General features: G+C 44.4%; 1 protein-coding gene across 6 annotated transcripts in view; it reads left to right on the plus strand.

The window, feature by feature from the left end:
- The window catches only part of pard3bb (par-3 family cell polarity regulator beta b), a 297,029-nt gene that overhangs the window by 177,174 nt on the left and 102,943 nt on the right, over positions 1-16,912 (plus strand). For all 6 annotated transcript variants that reach the window (XM_072685655.1, XM_072685657.1, XM_072685659.1 and 3 more), the window contains one exon: positions 12,378-12,587. In XM_072685655.1, coding sequence (XP_072541756.1) covers positions 12,378-12,587 — 210 coding nt within the window. The remainder of the gene's footprint in view (positions 1-12,377; positions 12,588-16,912) is intronic.

The raw sequence follows: 16,912 nt of genomic DNA on the forward strand, positions 1-16,912 counted from the left end.
ATGTGTGAAGAAAGACCTGCTGCCATTATGCATTTCACCCACAAAACACCCCCTGAGACCACACATGACTCCCGTCCTGTTTCATGTCTCTAGAACTGTGGATGTTCCTCGTTGCGTATGTGTGGCTGCAGCTGTTCTGCATTTTTCAATATCTTCTCATTTCCTTGTTAGATGTTCGCAGGGTGGCTGTAGTGATTATTTACCTGATTCATTTTGCTTATTGCATCACATAGGGTGTGTGACGGGAGGTAATTCATCTCTCAATGCTTGGGCCACCAATGTTCTTTTATAGGGGTTGGCCCAGATGTTTGCGTTCACCCAGATGTTTATCCCATCCGTCCAAACAGTTGTATTGTTCTGTGTTTCACAAAATATATGAGTGGCAGGGAGGCAAGATGGTAATTTTGTCAGAGACAAAGCCAGTAATGGCAGAATGGTTTTTAACTGCATGCATTTGGAGTGCAATATTAGTTCATTTCAGGTGATATTAAATGAGAGATTTCTTTGGTTACATTTTGAGTTGTGTGCGTCAGTATTTTATTACATTAAAGGAGATGTCTGCCAGGTTTCTGTAAAGCTTGTCAAGTATGTGGCAATAACTGCTATGAAAGATTGCTTTTTTGGAGCAAAGCATGGATAGGCGAATGAGTCAGTCAGTAGCTTTAGGAGTCTTTGTCTGCATCTTTGCAGATTTTGCAGGGTTGTTAGGAGGCTAAATAATCAATAATACAAACCGTTGTCAGTACACACAGAAATACATGTGAAACCATATTTTATTATTTAAGAATAGCCATGGGAAACTTGTAGATTTTAAATGGGAAAGTGAGGCTGGAGCTAAGGCTAAAGCAAGTGCTGACCAGTTTATCATTAGATGCTGATGAGGACATGATGGCCAGGGGTTAGAGTACATGATTTTTAGCCAGGGTTTAGCCCCGATTGTCAGTCTGGCTGAGTCTGTGCTGGTTGGTTACATCAGTCAGAGTAGTGTCTGAAGGGCGCCGACTCAGATCGTTGATCGTCCCTTTTAGGCATATAAAACATTTATCGCGTGTAATCTACTAGTGTATGCTGCTCAGTAACTCAATCTAATGGGGTCCTGTTTGTAGCCACTGAAAACTAAGCACGGAAATAAGATTTAATATTTTAATTCTAACTTACATGATGCAGCAGCTACACTCTGGCACTAGTACATGTCAGATACTGCAGCACCATTGAAGGTGAAATTTTGAGAGGCCAACATCTGCCTCAAACGTAGAGAAGCCTCCAATATAGCTGTGCTTCTCACCTCCAACTCGCTTTGCAGTATGTACCACAGACGGGGCAGCCCATGTAAAGGTACAGAGTGGGGTCACCGAGTGCTGAGGAGCATAGTGCATAAATGTCGTCAGTGCTCTGCTGTTATAGCTGCAAAATTATGGAGGGGGGGGGGGCAACCCCATATAAATGCAGATGGATTTAGAATGGAATGTCATAAAATATTCTTTAGGTGGGCGATGTATGTGTCCCAATACTTTTGACCATATAGTGTCACTACCAGGGAAAGTGAAATCAGGACTGGGATGTGAGATTGGGCACCACGTTGGGCCCAAACTCAGTGTGTGAGCCAGAGAAGAGCGAAATGAAAAAAACCTTGAGAGGAACCATGACTTAAACAGGGAATTCATCAAGCTGGTCTGAACAACGGGTAAACGGGGACACCTGATTGACGTTAGCACCCATTTTTACCACACTTCCCCAAAACTGCTGACTGACTACTTGCCTCATTTACACCCAGTCTGTGTCTGCCATAGTAAACTAAAGGTCCACCATGTGAATAAGGGGGATGAGAGACAGATTGTAGGCTCCAATCTTATTTTGTTCTCTTTCGAACTTGTTAGCAACTTTTTGGAGCTTGTTTTTAAAGAATTAATTTTAGTTTCTGTCACGAGACATCTCTATACATCTTTGCAGTCTCTAAGTGACAGGCCTGGCGTCCAGAACTGGCATTTGACTAATGGCTTGTGTTTTGCGTTTGGTGTTATTTTTCTCTGTGCTTGCAGTAAAAAAGAGGGCCGGTCGTACGTTTAATAAAACAATCCATTCTGCTGCAGTTTTTACTGATGATCGAGCTAATGTTTATTGACAGGCCGCCGAAGGCTTTGCTGACTAGGTGGGTTTGGTGGGGTCTGACGCATAGAAAGGCCCCAAATGCCTCTTCATGAGCTTTGACATATTTAATTAGCAGGATGGTCTTAAGAGCCCTGGCTGCATGCTTTTAATCTACCTAAAACCTCCCCAGTGCTGTGGCTGTCTCTCTGTCTCACTCTCTCTCGCTCTCTCTCTTTCTCTCTCTCTCTCTCTCTCATTCCTCCTCCCCCACAATCTGGCCCACGCATCATGTGATTTCTAGCCTCAAAATCCAATTCCCATCAAAATTGTGTTACACCTTCCTCTCGCTGGGTTCTGTAATAACTCTCTCTGGCCACACAGCCCAGAGCCATCGCACTGGAGTTTGGGATTAACAGGCAGATTGGCATGTTGTCTTTTCTCATTTCATGTTATTGCTGTTTTTTATCATTAGAGTTGTGTGTGTGTGTGTGTGTGTGTGTGTGTGTGTGTGTGTGTGTGTGTGTGTGTGTGTGTGTGTGTGTGTGTGTGTGTCTGTGTCTGCACACGCTTTTACTGTAGAGCAAATATCTCTGTCTCAGAGGTCTGGCCATTTAGACTCTCCCCCTGTCTCTCCCCCTGTCTCTCCCCCTGTCTCTCCCCCTGTCTCTCCCCCTGTCTCTCCCCCTGTCTCTCCCCCTGTCTCTCCCCCTGTCTCTCCCCCTGTCTCTCCCCCTGTCTCTCCCCCTGTTCTGTTGATGAGGAAGAGGAGTGTTTCTCTTTTAAAGCTCAGCTCTTTAGCTACGTATCCAAGCCTGGTTTCTTTCCCTGCGCTCCCTTAGACTGCCTGCATGAGAGTGAGTGTGTGTGTTGTCGTCCTCCTGCCAACAGTACAGAGCAGTGTGGCATAAGAGCAAAGCATCCTGGGAAGGCCGTTCTCTCATTGCTCTGCGCTGACCGCAGGTCCCTCTGCACCCCGAGACCACAGCTCTTTGGTTCCAGAGCAAACACATCGACCTTCCCTCTCTCAAATCGCGGAAAACCCCGCGTTTGCCAGCGCCGGGAACACTGCTGATGGAAAAAATGAGCCGCTGATATATTCCCCCTCTTATTTTCTAACGTGGCGGACGAATGAAGCCAGAGGGGGGTGGTTGTGTTTTTCACACAGAGGTGCGGAGCAGCCTAGACGCTCGCAGGACCGGGAGTAGCAAGAAATCTGAGCCGCAGAAACAGAACATGAATATATTCCTACTGTAAATCACCCTGGCAGTTTCCATGCAGAATGAAATAAACGTATAGGCTTGTAAAATCAATAGGAGGCTTCGCCTCAGATTTAGGTCTCGTATAAAGCATTCAGCTCCTCCCGTTTGAACGCCACACACCCTTTCATTTGCGCATGGCTTCAGAAAAGAGAGATCGGCTCTGTTTAAAAAATACATTTGACACCCTGGCTGGGGAGTTTGAGCGGTAGAGAAGAAGGGATGAATTCTCTTCTCAGTTCAAGACTGGGCTGAAACAAGGCGTATTTGTGACAGAGAAATTTACTGAAGTGTTATCCACTCCCTGTGTGGATGAGGCAGGCTAGACAGAATGTTCCTGCTTGCGAGCCTGACTCTTTATTCATGTGTCTCGGAGGCTTATGGCTGACCCACTCACAGGCCCCACGCCTCTGTAAACTCAAATCCTGAGGTTTCTTGTACATGCACAGGTTTCACATGCTCTTTCATTGATTTAGGCACCGCTGTATCATGCTACTCAGAGGCAAGACATCCAATGAGCCTGAGGAGGAGTAAATTGGAGGCCATCCCACAGAAGAAAGTGCTTTTAATTCATTGTTCTTCTGTAACGGACCATATTAGTCTGCTCTTGAGATGTAAAGAATGTCAAGAGCTTACTCATTCACACCAAGGACACTTCACTCTCTGCTAGCAGGCAGACACCAAAGGAGCAGACGCTGCACATTTGGGTGTAATATGACCCAGGTACTATTTACTGAAGGTGCGCTCCCACCACCAGAGAACATGGCATGTTTCACTTGTGTCCTTCTCAAGTAACAGACAAAAACACAAGACAGCGTGTGCTGCTAGTCTGAATTAAGGAGCTGATAAGCTGCCACAAAGCTGAAGACAGCATGTGTCTGTGCACAAGGGAAATGTGTCACGTCTCTATGCAATTGTGAGAAAACCCCTGAGAATTATCTGAATTGCTGGATGAATGGCTCCAAAAGCATATCTAAGAAATGCCACATGGTGCAACATGGTCGATCCCTGGGAGTCCAAGAAAGCACTCTTGGCCTCTCTGGGTGGGTAACATGGCCTTTCCTACTCCCCCGTCATTCAGCACGGGCAACTGTTAGCCCAACTTCACGGATATGGCATTTAAGAGTTCTCCTTCAAACGTGATCAGCTGTCCAGCAACATTTCGTTGGTAGCTTTTCGAAAAAAGAAGTGGTTGGCTGGTGATTGAGACTGTAATCTAGCCCGCTAATCTATCGTCTTTATCCATGCATGAGCCCTACCAGTAAATAGCCGCTGTACAGGAATTGTACTATGACTGGTTGCAGTGTCCACATACCCTCAAATTCCTGGCTAAAAGTGCATGAGGAAATAGGGCTTAGGAGTGGGCATCCAGCAAAGATCTGTACAAAACCTTGACGTAAAATCCAGTTGTGAAAGTGCGTTATCCATATGTGTTATCTACACGGTCACCCATCGCTTTATTAAGAACACCTGTATATCTCAACATACCCCCAGTATATGCACTCTGCAAACCTGGGAGATAGGTGCTAACATCAGAGGTACCACTGTAATGGCCATCACGACACCAGTGGCTTCAGAATAATAACCTTAACAAAAAGCAGCTTGTTTTAGTCAGCAACTCCACGCGTTCAGCTAATAACAGCAGTTCATTTTCCCACTTGTATGTATCGAAGTGACTGACACTTATGATGCTAATGTTGCTTAGCAACAGGAGGAAATGCTGAATAAAGCCTTTGGTGTGTCCACTTTGATAGGCCGGTCACTTTTTTTTTTTTTATCCGCTACATAAGCTGCTGCTAGTCCTTTTAGGGAGCTTTGCTCTGAATCATTAAGCTTTAAAAGCCTTGTTTTATGAAATCAGTCTAGGCGAAGGAAAGAAGCGCTGACGAGTGGAGAAAAGCGAGCCTGCAGATGTGTTTGCTTCGCCTTTGTTTTTCTGTGCAGATCCAGACAGAGAGAAAGTGCTGGAGATCCGTCTGAGGTTTTACACACTGTGCCAAGAACGCCGGCTGATCCAATCCAGGAATTTCTGTGGAAATAAATAAGCAAAATGAAAGCCTGTCGCTAAGAAACATGAGACCACCAAAGTGCCTGTGTGTGTGTGTGTGTGTGTGTGTGTGTGTGTGTGTGTGTGTGTGTGTGTGTGTGTGTGTGTGTAGGGTGGTGAAAGGTAAATATTCAGAAATGTTCTTTTAATGTACGTACATGTATGTGAATAGACATCTGTGTGTGTAAATTGGAAGAATCACAGTATTTTATACACTTTTTGCACTTGCGAGTGCGAGTGTGTGAGTGCGCGCTGGCTGGCAGGGTCCAGTTCTGTGTGTGAGGGAGATATTGATTGAGTTTATGACAGTTGTGCTGATGAAGTGTCTCAGACTCGTTGTGTCCGTATCCTTCAACTCACCCAGATTAGCTTCCCCCTGAGTCTGCACTTCTCTCTCTCTCTATCGCTCTCTCCCTCGCTCGCGCTCTCTCTCTCTCTCTCTCCCTCCCTCGCTCTCTCTCTCCCTCGCGCTCTCTCTCTCTCTCTCTCTCTCTCTATCGCTCTCTCTCTCTCTCTCTATCGCTCTCTCTCTCTCTCTCTCTCTCTTTCTCTTTTTTTGTCTTTCTTTCTGCCTGTCGTGTCTTTTCTTGGTCTTTATCCTTGTCTTTCTATCCTTTTTACTTTCTGTCTTTCTTTCTTTACCTGTTTGTCTTTTTGAATTTCTTTGTATTTTTCTTTTTCTTTGTTTTTGTCCTTCCTTTCTATCCTTTTTTTGTCTGTCTTTGTCTTTCTCTGCCAATCTTTTTCCTCTTCTTTTCTCTTTCCTTTTCCCCTCTTTCTCACTACTCCTTACAATCTCTTCCTTTCTGTCTCACTGCCATAATAATGCTAATGCTAATAATAATAATAATAATAATAATAGGATTATAAGTAGCTAGAGAGGACACTTAACAGCAGTTTGAACATTTCAGTTCATTCAGTTTCTCCCTCTCTATATCTCTCTCTATTTCTCATCTGCCTGACTATCGATGTCTCCTCCTCCCTCTCAGTTTCTCTGGATAAAGCTGGAATCTCATCTAAATCCTCTTCTCCTTTAAATATTGCGCTTTTACATTTTCCTCAGTCTTCCTCCAGCAGACGTCGTCCAGGGCACGGTCTCTTTATCTGTGTTCAGATTTTCCTCTCTCTGTGTGCTTGTTTTCTCGTCAGTGTCTTTGTGATCTGTGAGCACTTTGTCGTCAGACTTGGCCGCTGCCCTCTCTTCCATTGTGGTTAGTGTGTGTGTGTGAGAGGAGACGGTGCGGAAGCGAAGCAGCTTAGAGTGTGAGTTGTGAAGAAGGCTTTCAGAAGCTGGGCCATGTTTAGGAATCAGCAGTGGAGAGCCCGTCGACTGATTTGTTCCCTTGTGTAATTTTGACTTTGAAAACAAACAGCTCGCTGCCAAGCACTGGCCTACCAGGAGCTCTGCTGTCATTCCGCTGCTTTCCCTCTCTCTCTTTCTCGCTCTCCCTCCCTCTCTTTGTCACTCTCTTTCCCTCTGTGCTTTTCTTTGTAATGCGCTTTTTCCTCCTCCCCCTGCTCTCCGTTCACAATTGAGAAGGAGTTTGTTGTTGATTCGAGCTGAAGGCCGCCATGTTTGACTGATTGGGATTGATGGATTAATTTGGCCTGCAGAAAGTCATCTGTGTGTGTGTGTGTGTGTGTGTGTGTGTGTGTGTGTGTGTGTGTGTGTGTATGTAAGTGACTGAATGAAGAGAATAAGAAAGCTTTCACAGGTGTATCTGGTTGGACATGAAATATAGTACAAACGTTGGTGTCAGCACAGCCCCCCAACCCCCCCCCCCCCCCCCCCCCCGTCTCTTGTCTGTCGGTCTCTCTGTCTTACCTGTGTGAATTATGGGCATAAGAGTGCATATAGCATCTACAGCCAGATGTACAGTGTACAGCAAACACTATACAGTTATAAATGACCCATCCCCAACACAGCGCGTCTCGACTCATGGAAGGTTGGATCAGCTGATGCTTCAGACGCATTGTTCTATCAGGGCTGCAGTTCAGTGATGGGGGAAGGTCAGTCACTCCTGTAGACCACAGTATTTAGTTAACTCTGTCATGAGAGATGGAATTTAATGGGCTGTGCTAGTGTGCTGGTAAGCATGCCTAGCCATCTATCACTCTGTTTTTACAATGACAATCTCTCTCGCTTGCTTGCTGGCTCTCTCCGCAACCCCCTGTAGCCTTCCGCTCGCCCACTAACCCAATAAAGGTGAACTGTAATTATGAGATGCCTTTTAAAAGTCTGTCGCTGGCAATTATCAGAGTCATACATCTCCTCCAGCTTAAATATCATAACACACGCTGAGGAGAGAGAGAGCCTTTTACTCCTCGCCCGTCCCCATGATGGATCTGCAGGAGAGAGGGTGCGGGGGCTGCACTGACTGCTGCCTAGATACGGGACGTTAAGGGTGATGGAGCGTCCTATCTGAGCCTCCGCTGGAGGCTGGAACTCAGCACCTCTCACTACTGTGTGTGTGTGTGTGTGTGTGTGTGTGTGTGTAGCTCTGTTCCAGTAAAACTCTCTGCTCCATTTGATGGGCAGGGGTGGATCCCTTAAGTTGTTCTGGGCGTCGAGCTCGACGCATTCTCTTCCAAGCTAAGCGGAGGCAGACAAATGGCGGCAGAAGGGTGACAGCAAGAGCGGAGCAGAAGCGTCACAGTGACAGCCGACCTTTAAAATCCTATTTTCTTTCCCGGGTGCCCCCCCCCCTTCCTCTGTCTCTCATATCTGGAGTACTGTAAGCACAGCAATGTAGCTGGTAGGTCCTTCTCCAGCAGCAGGTGTCATCTGTCTGCCTCATCTTTAACAGGGTTCTCTTAAACGCACACGACGGTAGTAACGCAGGAAATGCACCTGAGGTTACGTTCGTCACTTTGACCGCCAGACACGACACCCTTGTGATAAACCAACACACTCTCACATGCTGACACGCTCTAACAGCGAACTTTTCTGTCACACGCATTAAAAAACTCCTGTGCTTGTGTTGCCTCACGACCTTTACGATTTTGACATCGTTGCACCACATTAACAGGCACCACTCGCTGCCCGTGCTGTCTGAAATATCATCTGCACACAGACACGCTCCTGATATGGCAGAAAAGTTTCATTGAAATTCTTGAAGACTACACAGGTCTTGCAAAAACAGAATAAGAGAGATCAAGTGGCGCACAAATATATAATATAAATAACTATTTTTTATGAAGTAATGGCTTTATGGGCCAACAATCAATCAGTTATCATGTTACTATACTGTCTTTTAAAATTACTGTACACAATTTAACCGATGGATAGCATGGCAAGCTGTTTTAGCTTAAAATCACCCCAGTGATACATGTCCTAACTCACTTTTACTAGTGAAAACTCTAATTCTAGATTCTAGATCTGTGATGCAGTTTTTGCTAGTAGAATCTCTAATGACTTTGCTAGTCAAGTCAAGTCAAGTGGGTTTATTGTCATTTCAACTACATACAGAGTACACAGTGAAACTAAACAACGTTCCTCCCGGACCATGGTGCAACATAGACAGTGCATACAAAACACAAGTGCAACACAAACAAACAAGTGCGGACAGACAACACAGTACAGACAGAGGATAATAAATAATGACTGTAGTGTGCAAGTTGTGCAATGTGCGATAAATAAAGTCCAGTGAGGTATTAAAGTTATCAGTGCAAATGCTTGTGCAAAAAATGCTTCCCATGTTACCTGGGATAAATGGTTGGAAAGAGAGAAAGAGGGAGAGAGAGAGAGAGAGAGAGGGAGAGTGTAAGATATCAGTTCAGGAGTCTGCTAGTCTGTAGATCTGATATTACTAGAAGGGATTGTAATGTTATCTAGAAATAACAGTTTCTACAAGTAAACACTGGAGTGATTTTGGTCAGTGAGTTGGTCAGTATAGCAGTAGAAATGCACTATGCCTTATAAATGCTGTCCTCAGAAAAATGCATTGTGACGTATTTTATCACAACGATAACATGATAATACATCATATTGCCCAGCCCTACATACATGCTGTTTACGTCCCTGGAGCCAGGGCTGTGCCGTAGTTCTCCATGGACTAGCAGCCATAAAGCTGCTTAATTCTATCAGCCAGCCAGTGGACAGCAGTAATTACATTTGTGACAGGAATTCCACTCACAAAAGAAGGGTTTTTTTTCCTGTCCGACTGTGTCATGCAGCAGCAGCCTGCTATTTATAACCTTCATTTCACACAAATCCTGTTCTCTGTCCCCCAGCACCACAGGCCACCGACTCTCAGGAGTCCAGGAGCACCTACGTCTTTCTTTTTTTCTTCTCTTCCTTCTTTCGCTTTCTTATTCTTCTGCTTTTCCTGTTCTCTCACAGTCACTAACCTTTCTAATGACTTCAGGCGTGTTCTCTAAATGTAGTGAGAAACATTTAATGTGTTGTTATTTAAAGAGTTATTTAGAGAAACATACGGTACACAACATGCATTGACGTGTTGGATTATTAGGTACGCCTACCACCTGCCATATACGTTATACACTATATGTCCAAATGCTTGTAGACACCCCTTCTAATGATGCATTCAGCTACTTTAAGTTGCATCCATTGCTGACACAGATGTACAAATTCACATGCACACATACACACAGCTTGTCTGGTCTCTATAGAAAAGTATTGCCAATAGAATAGGACTCTCTGGAGCAGATGAACATGAACCTGTTGGCACTTTGCCTAATGCCAGGCTGTGCCCCCAAGCATTGATGTGCTCTTTGGAATGATGGTGCTCTAGTCAGTTCTTTTGGAATGAATTGGAGTATGATCATACAACAGTTTGCCCTCACTAACACTCTTGCAGCTGAGTGTAATCAGATCTTCTCAACAGTGCTCCAAAACCTAGTAGAAAGCCTTTCCTGGACAATGCAGACAGTTACTTCAACAAAAGCAGAATAAACTTGTTTTAATACCCTTGATTTTGGAAGAAACACTGAATGGGCAGGTGTCCCAATACTTTTGTCCATATAGATGTATTCCAGCATTGTCTATTCTTACTAATTAATCGCTGTGAAATCTATCAGAAAGACAAAGACTGAGATCATAATAGTACGAACAGTGAATGATCAGATGTCCTGGTACTTTTGTCCACATAGAAAAGCTGATGCCGTGGCCAGTTGAATATGAGGCCTTAAATGAGAGATGAGGTCACCATGCTCTGTGCCAAGCATCAGCTGGAGGGGTATAAAGCCTCCCAGAATTGTTAGGCCGTTGAGTAATGGAGCTCCAAATTTCAGATTTGGTTTGAGTTGGAGTGGCTTTTATGATCGACTGTTCCATCGTCTAGTGTAAAGCCTTCCCAGAATAGTAGAGGAGTTACTGTAGCAAATGAGGGTGCACCATTGGTGTATACCAACACTAACTGAGTATTATTTGGGTGGGGGGGCTGTTCTTATTGCTTGTAGTGACCCGTGTGTGTCTGGGCCTGTTATTATGAATGCATAATGCAATGCAGTCAGCTGCTATTTGGCATCATAGAGAAGACACTGTGAAGCATCATTTCACTGCAGCACACCCACTTTTGCTTCCGTTTTAGTCATACATTATTTAGCATGCCAAATGACAGAGGACGCTCACTGTCAATGGCATTCTCAAGGGAAGGTCTCAGTCTTACACTCTGAACCCTTCTGTCATGTCTGAAGCTAGGCCCATGACTCAGTTGTACTTTCCTCTGGACAGCTATAGTAGTACAGTGGAGTCGTACCAGTTCCACTTCCTCTTACATTTAAATGGCCATTAGGCAAACAGAGCGGTCCGGCGCAGGCTGATTGGAATTCCAGCAGGGCGTGACGCCTGTCGATACGCTGATTTCCCCGTTCCGGCATGCACTGTGGGAGCTGCAATGCTTTAGCTAATGATTTTGGGTGCAGGAGATGCAGACCGAGGAGAGGAGGGTTGGGGGGGAAAGCAAGGATGGAGAGGAGGAGAGAATACCCTGATGGATGGAGATGCTGTTCTCTGCCTCATTCTGCTCATTCATCACCCTCTGCAGAGGCGTGTGTTCAAAAACTCATTTTCATACGAGCAGGACAGCATGAAGTTGGAGAGAGTAAACCCTGTGTGTTCTTACACTCTCTCTGCCTCTCACTCAAACACAGACGCACATACACACACCCCTTGCTGCAGTCACCTTATTAACATTTAACTTTGTCATTAACCTGATGTGCCTGAGGGAAATGGTCTAGCTATTGACCCAGCCCCCTTAATCAGCGTGCATAGTGGCGAATGTGTTTTTCTTTGATTAAAACAATGAATAAAATAAATAAATAAATACATATATATACTTCCCAATACTTTTGTCCATTCTTACTAAATAATCGCTGTGAAATCTATCAGAAAGACAAAGACTGAGATCATAATAGTATGGTAAAGGTAAAGGTGCACGTATTAAATGTGTCCTCCGCATTTAACCCATCTGGTTGTGAACACACACACACAGTGAGTACACACACACACACACCCAGAGCGGTGGGCAGCCAACTCCAGCGCCCGGGGAGCAGAGAGGGTCCAAGGGCCCAACAGTGGCAGCTTGCCGAGCCCGGGAATCGAACCCACAACCCTGTTATCGATATCCCGGGGCTCTAACCGCTGAGCCACCACTGTCCTGCTGTGTGGGTGTGTGTGTGGGTGGGTGGCACCACACCACGAATGGCACCATCTGCTTTGAGGGCTCTTGCATACCTCAACACCACAGCTTCAAGCAAAGCCGCTACACATGGGGTTTCATCAGTTCTCTATCGACCAGGGGTTATAATAGGTTATAATCAGTTATAATCCTGCCTAATGTCATCATTTGTCTGTACTGTATGAAACAAAATGAAAAATCTATACAGACCAAACAAAATGCATAGTATTTCAGCTAAACCAAAACGGAGGCCGGTTGGTGGCCTTAAACCACTGCTAGAAACGGCCCTTCTGGCCAACCATAAGAAGTCAACTAATCATTCTCCTTATTTTCTTTAATTTTAAGTGCTCCCTGGTGTGGAGCTGGGTCCTACACTGGGCCTGAAGAAGTCCAGTTCTCTGGAGAGCCTGCAGACGGCTGTGATCGAGGCTCAGAAGAATGACCTGTTGCCCTTCCACAGGCCCCGCCCCAACATGGTGAGGGGCCGTGGCTGCAACGAGAGCTTCCGTGCCGCTATCGATAAATCTTACGATGGTCCACCTGAGGATGATGATGGTAAGCAACACTGATACTACTTCTGCTTGATTTAGTAACTGAATTTAGCAACATTTACTAGCTTTATTGAATAGTCTTTATTTTGTGTTTTTTCTTTTTTGTTGAAAATACACTAATGAAAATGAACATTAATTTATTAAGAATTTGACCTTTTTCTTTAAAATCACATGACCATGTGAATCAAGGCTCTCATATAAAAAGGTTCAGACAGCTCTCAGGGTGAAAAAAAAAAACAGGTGTTTGCCACACTTTTCCAAAATCCAGACTTTGACCTTAATTCTGTAATGTGAGCATAGCTTTACCTGATTTCTAAAGAAACTAGATTCTAATTACAGTACATGGTAGTACTGTGAATGTGTCCTCATAAACATGCCCATCACTCTGCAGGTCAGACTTAAACATGGGGCAGGTAGAGCTAGAGCTTTAGAGCATGCACTAGAGGCATGTGCTGTGTCATCCTGCATCTTGCTCAGTATTCCAGTCAGCTCTGCTTCACTCGGCTCTGCTGTGAGTTGCTGTGTGGTCTCTGTGCTCTGTTGTGTGTTGCTGTGCTGTATCGTGTGTCAGTGGGGGAGAGAAATGGGGAGTAAAATGAGCGTCTTTGTCCCTGTCATGTGCTTCCTGTTTCCTAACACCAGTTTAATTGGCCATCCTGTGAGAGCGGATAGAGCACAGACATGGAGAGAGAGAGAGAGAGAGAGAGAGAGGGAGGAGTGTGACAGAACAGAGATGTTGCTCATTATGGTCAGTGTGAAACAGGCAGGCTCTGACAGACACAGCACAGCCGAGGAACACCAGCTTCAAACCACACACACACGCACACTCTTAAACACACAATATTCAGTGCTATTCATTGAGCTTGCTGCCTTTATTTTATGTGCCCTTAGTTTAATGTAAGCATATGATATTTTAAGGGTCAAAATAGGCACTGAGACAGAAATAATATACACTAACATGTCCAAAAGTATCTGGACTGCCTTTCTAATCTGTGAATTCACTGTACACACACAGGCAGGTTGTATAATCTCCACAGAAAAGCACAGGTAGTAGAATGGGAGGCTCTGGATGCTCTGCTTGTGGGTTATAAAGCCCCCCGGCACTGAGCTGTGGAGCAGTGGAACTGTGTTTTCTGGAGTGATGGAGCTTTATCAAAGATCACCCCAGCTCACCCCTAGACATCTGTCCTTGACCTTACTAATGCTCCCCTGTTTGAATGCCATTATAGGTTCCAACATCTAATGTAAAGGGTCACAAACCCCCTTTAAAGAAGACCCTGGTTTCAGAGGAAAAACTCTGCACACACTTGGACCTGTAGTGCATGTGTTTGTGGGGGCTGATTTAGGGTCAGTTTCACCTGTCCTGCACTAGGTGGCCAGTTGGAGCTTATATTGAGATGAAAACTGTTCCTCTGAGCTGCTTGATAGACTCTCCACTGTTAACGTGCAGCTTCTGTTGACCTAATTATGAGTGCATATCTTCAAAACAAACTTTCAGAATTAGCTTTCTCATTAACACAAATTATCAGCTTGCCCCCCCCCCCCCCCCCCCCCTTTCCTCTTGTTGACGATGCATTCAGCGCGAACACAGCTGGTGTTTACCAAGACATGGAGATGGTTGCAGATCATTCGCACACGTTCTCTCTCTCTCTCTCACACACACACACACGTAACACACACATAGACGTGGAGTAAGACAACAGCAGTGAGAGGGACAGTAATTAGGCACATAGTGTTTCTCTCACATCTCATTACCGTCCGTGCCATGGGCTGCTAATCCTTCCGTGTCCAGGGAACAAGGCTATAAATCCATGCTCCAGCCAGTTTGTGTGTGTGTGTGTGTGTGTGTTGATGTGCAGATGTGTGCATATGTACTTACACACACAGTCATGACTGGCTTGTCCTTCCAGCCATAATCAATATTGTTTTGTTTAAGCAGCTTTGCTGGGGGCTTTACACGTACTGGTGTGTTTGTGCTTGTGTAGGTGACTACAGGGATGGTTTTCACAGGGATTGATTGTAATAGTGCTATTGTCTGGTTCAACGGGGGAGATGTCTAGAAGCACTGATGCTGAGAGGTTATGTTATGAGGACAGAGGTTGCATATCCTCTTGCCCGACCTCTTTTTTTAATGTTTAAAATTCTATGTTACTTATGAGAATGTGAAGGCACCTTGAAGCAAGCCGGACTGATACGATGAAGTAAAATATGTTGAGGCTTTATGTCGTTTACACATGCAGTCCACAAGGCGCCCTACTGTATTTACCTTGGCATTGTTGAATAATGAGAGGTTAACATGTAAGTGACAGTGAACCTCAACCACTGTTGTGTTCTCCTTCAAAAGAAACCCATGCTTACCCAAAACAGAGCTGTAAAAGAGCCTAATTCTAAACCCCCAAACTGTTGCGTAATGTGTGCAGATCACAGCCAGACTCTGCTAGTTCTGAGAATGCAAGTTGCCACACAAAACCCAGCCCAGCTTTTTCCCGTGCCAGTTTCTGCAGATGAGGAGCTCAACAGCCAGGCATGAGAGCAGGAATCCATGCTAGGCTAAAAGCTAATTCTAGCCAGGTGTCTGTGCCAGACTGAGCAATGTCCACTGTAAAAGGATAAGGTTAGCTAGCTGGGTTTTTTTTTTTTTTTGCACCCCAACCAAAGTCACATACCTTTTTGTTTATACATTGAGTAACTTAAATACCTAATAAATGCATTACAGGACACCAAACTGTGTCTTACTGAAAATCTGCTCAAAACCTGCCGGAAGCCAGACATGACAACCTCAGAATAAAAGGCCAACAGCTTGTTATGACATTTGCTTTCGTGAAAACTGAAAATTCAACTGTAAAAAAAAAAAACAACAACAGACAACCATTTTTGCATTACTGGTTGTGCTACATCACTTTTTCTCAGGAGCTACCACACACACACAAGTAGGGTAGATTTTTGCCCTTTCTCTCTAGAAAGATGAAAGAATACCCTTGTGTATCTAAATCTAAACAAAAAAAAACCCCTCAGCTGTAGAAATAAACATGTCTCAAACATCACACTGTGCCAACTGTAATCTAGATGTCATTGTATTTACTGGTGTTGGCTTCTGCTCACACACGTGCCCCGGTGGTAATTTCCCGGGGAGTTACAAGGTCTAGAAGGGGGGGAAATGACTGAATCAGCTTTGCCGGGATTTCGACTCCTGCTTGCGGTCACGCTTAACCATTCCCGTTTAATTACCGTTACAGCTGTGGGTTAAAGTGCCTGTGTGGGCATTATTCAGCAAAAGGGAGAGCCACAAGGAAAGACGTTAGCATGGAGTTTAGTGTAGCAGTGGTTGGTCGTGTCACTTGTGAGGTTAGTTGTTACGTGTCTTTAAATTCTTTCAGGGGCAGTTTTTTAAACCTTTGTTTTAACTGCTCTTAAGTATGTCAGTTATGTATGGGAGTTTATGCATACATGCATGATAATTCTAGTAATTTCTCAAATATAGCCTGACAATACAGTCATTCAGTGATTATATTGGATCTTTAATTTCAGTTTTATATGTTCTTGCTCTTTGATGAGAAATCAAAGTGAACTCATTAGTGTAACGGCCAACCCCATGCACAACATTTCAATTACAACAAGTGTAATATCATCATATTAGTGGAATGACCGCATAACACTCATCGCACTAATATTGTGCAGGGCATCTTGTCTTTTTGATTTGTAAAATAAGAGAGACAGATTGAAAAGTATGACAGTCAGACCTGTGTTCCCAAAGTGAAAACGGAAGGATGCGTTGAATGTACTTGATGTAGAAGTGTACAGTACTGTGTAAAAGCTACCAACCACTCTTCATTTATTGAATTTCTTCTCACAACAGCCATACAGCACATGCTGTTTTTTTGGGAGGTATTGTTTTGCAGAGATAAGAGAAAAAGTATAGTCCTACCCCACTGTGCAAGACATGATAGACCATCAAACTGACCCCATTCTTTAAAAACATCACTTAAAGCTTATAGTTAAACATTGCTTTCTGTTTTGTTTTTTCCTCACACTAACTAATCATTCACTTCTAATATATGAGGGGTGGTTTCTGACTTTTACACAGTACCATAAGCTCCCTGGACAAAAATGAGTCATCTTGCGTCAGGACAAGAATGATAAATGATGACAAATACCTGCAGGGTGTGTGATGGGATTCATAGATTGAGAAGAGGTGGTACAGTGCAGTCAGAAGGTGGGAAGGTGGGAAAGAAAGGATGAGTTGAGTATCATCAGTGTAACAGTGGTAAGAGAATCCAGGGGAGGTTATTACTTTACCAAGAGAGCTAGTGTAGAGTGAGAAAAGAAGAG

Source organism: Salminus brasiliensis, chromosome 8, assembly GCF_030463535.1.
Source record: "Salminus brasiliensis chromosome 8, fSalBra1.hap2, whole genome shotgun sequence".
Taxonomy (NCBI): Eukaryota; Metazoa; Chordata; class Actinopteri; order Characiformes; family Bryconidae; genus Salminus; species Salminus brasiliensis.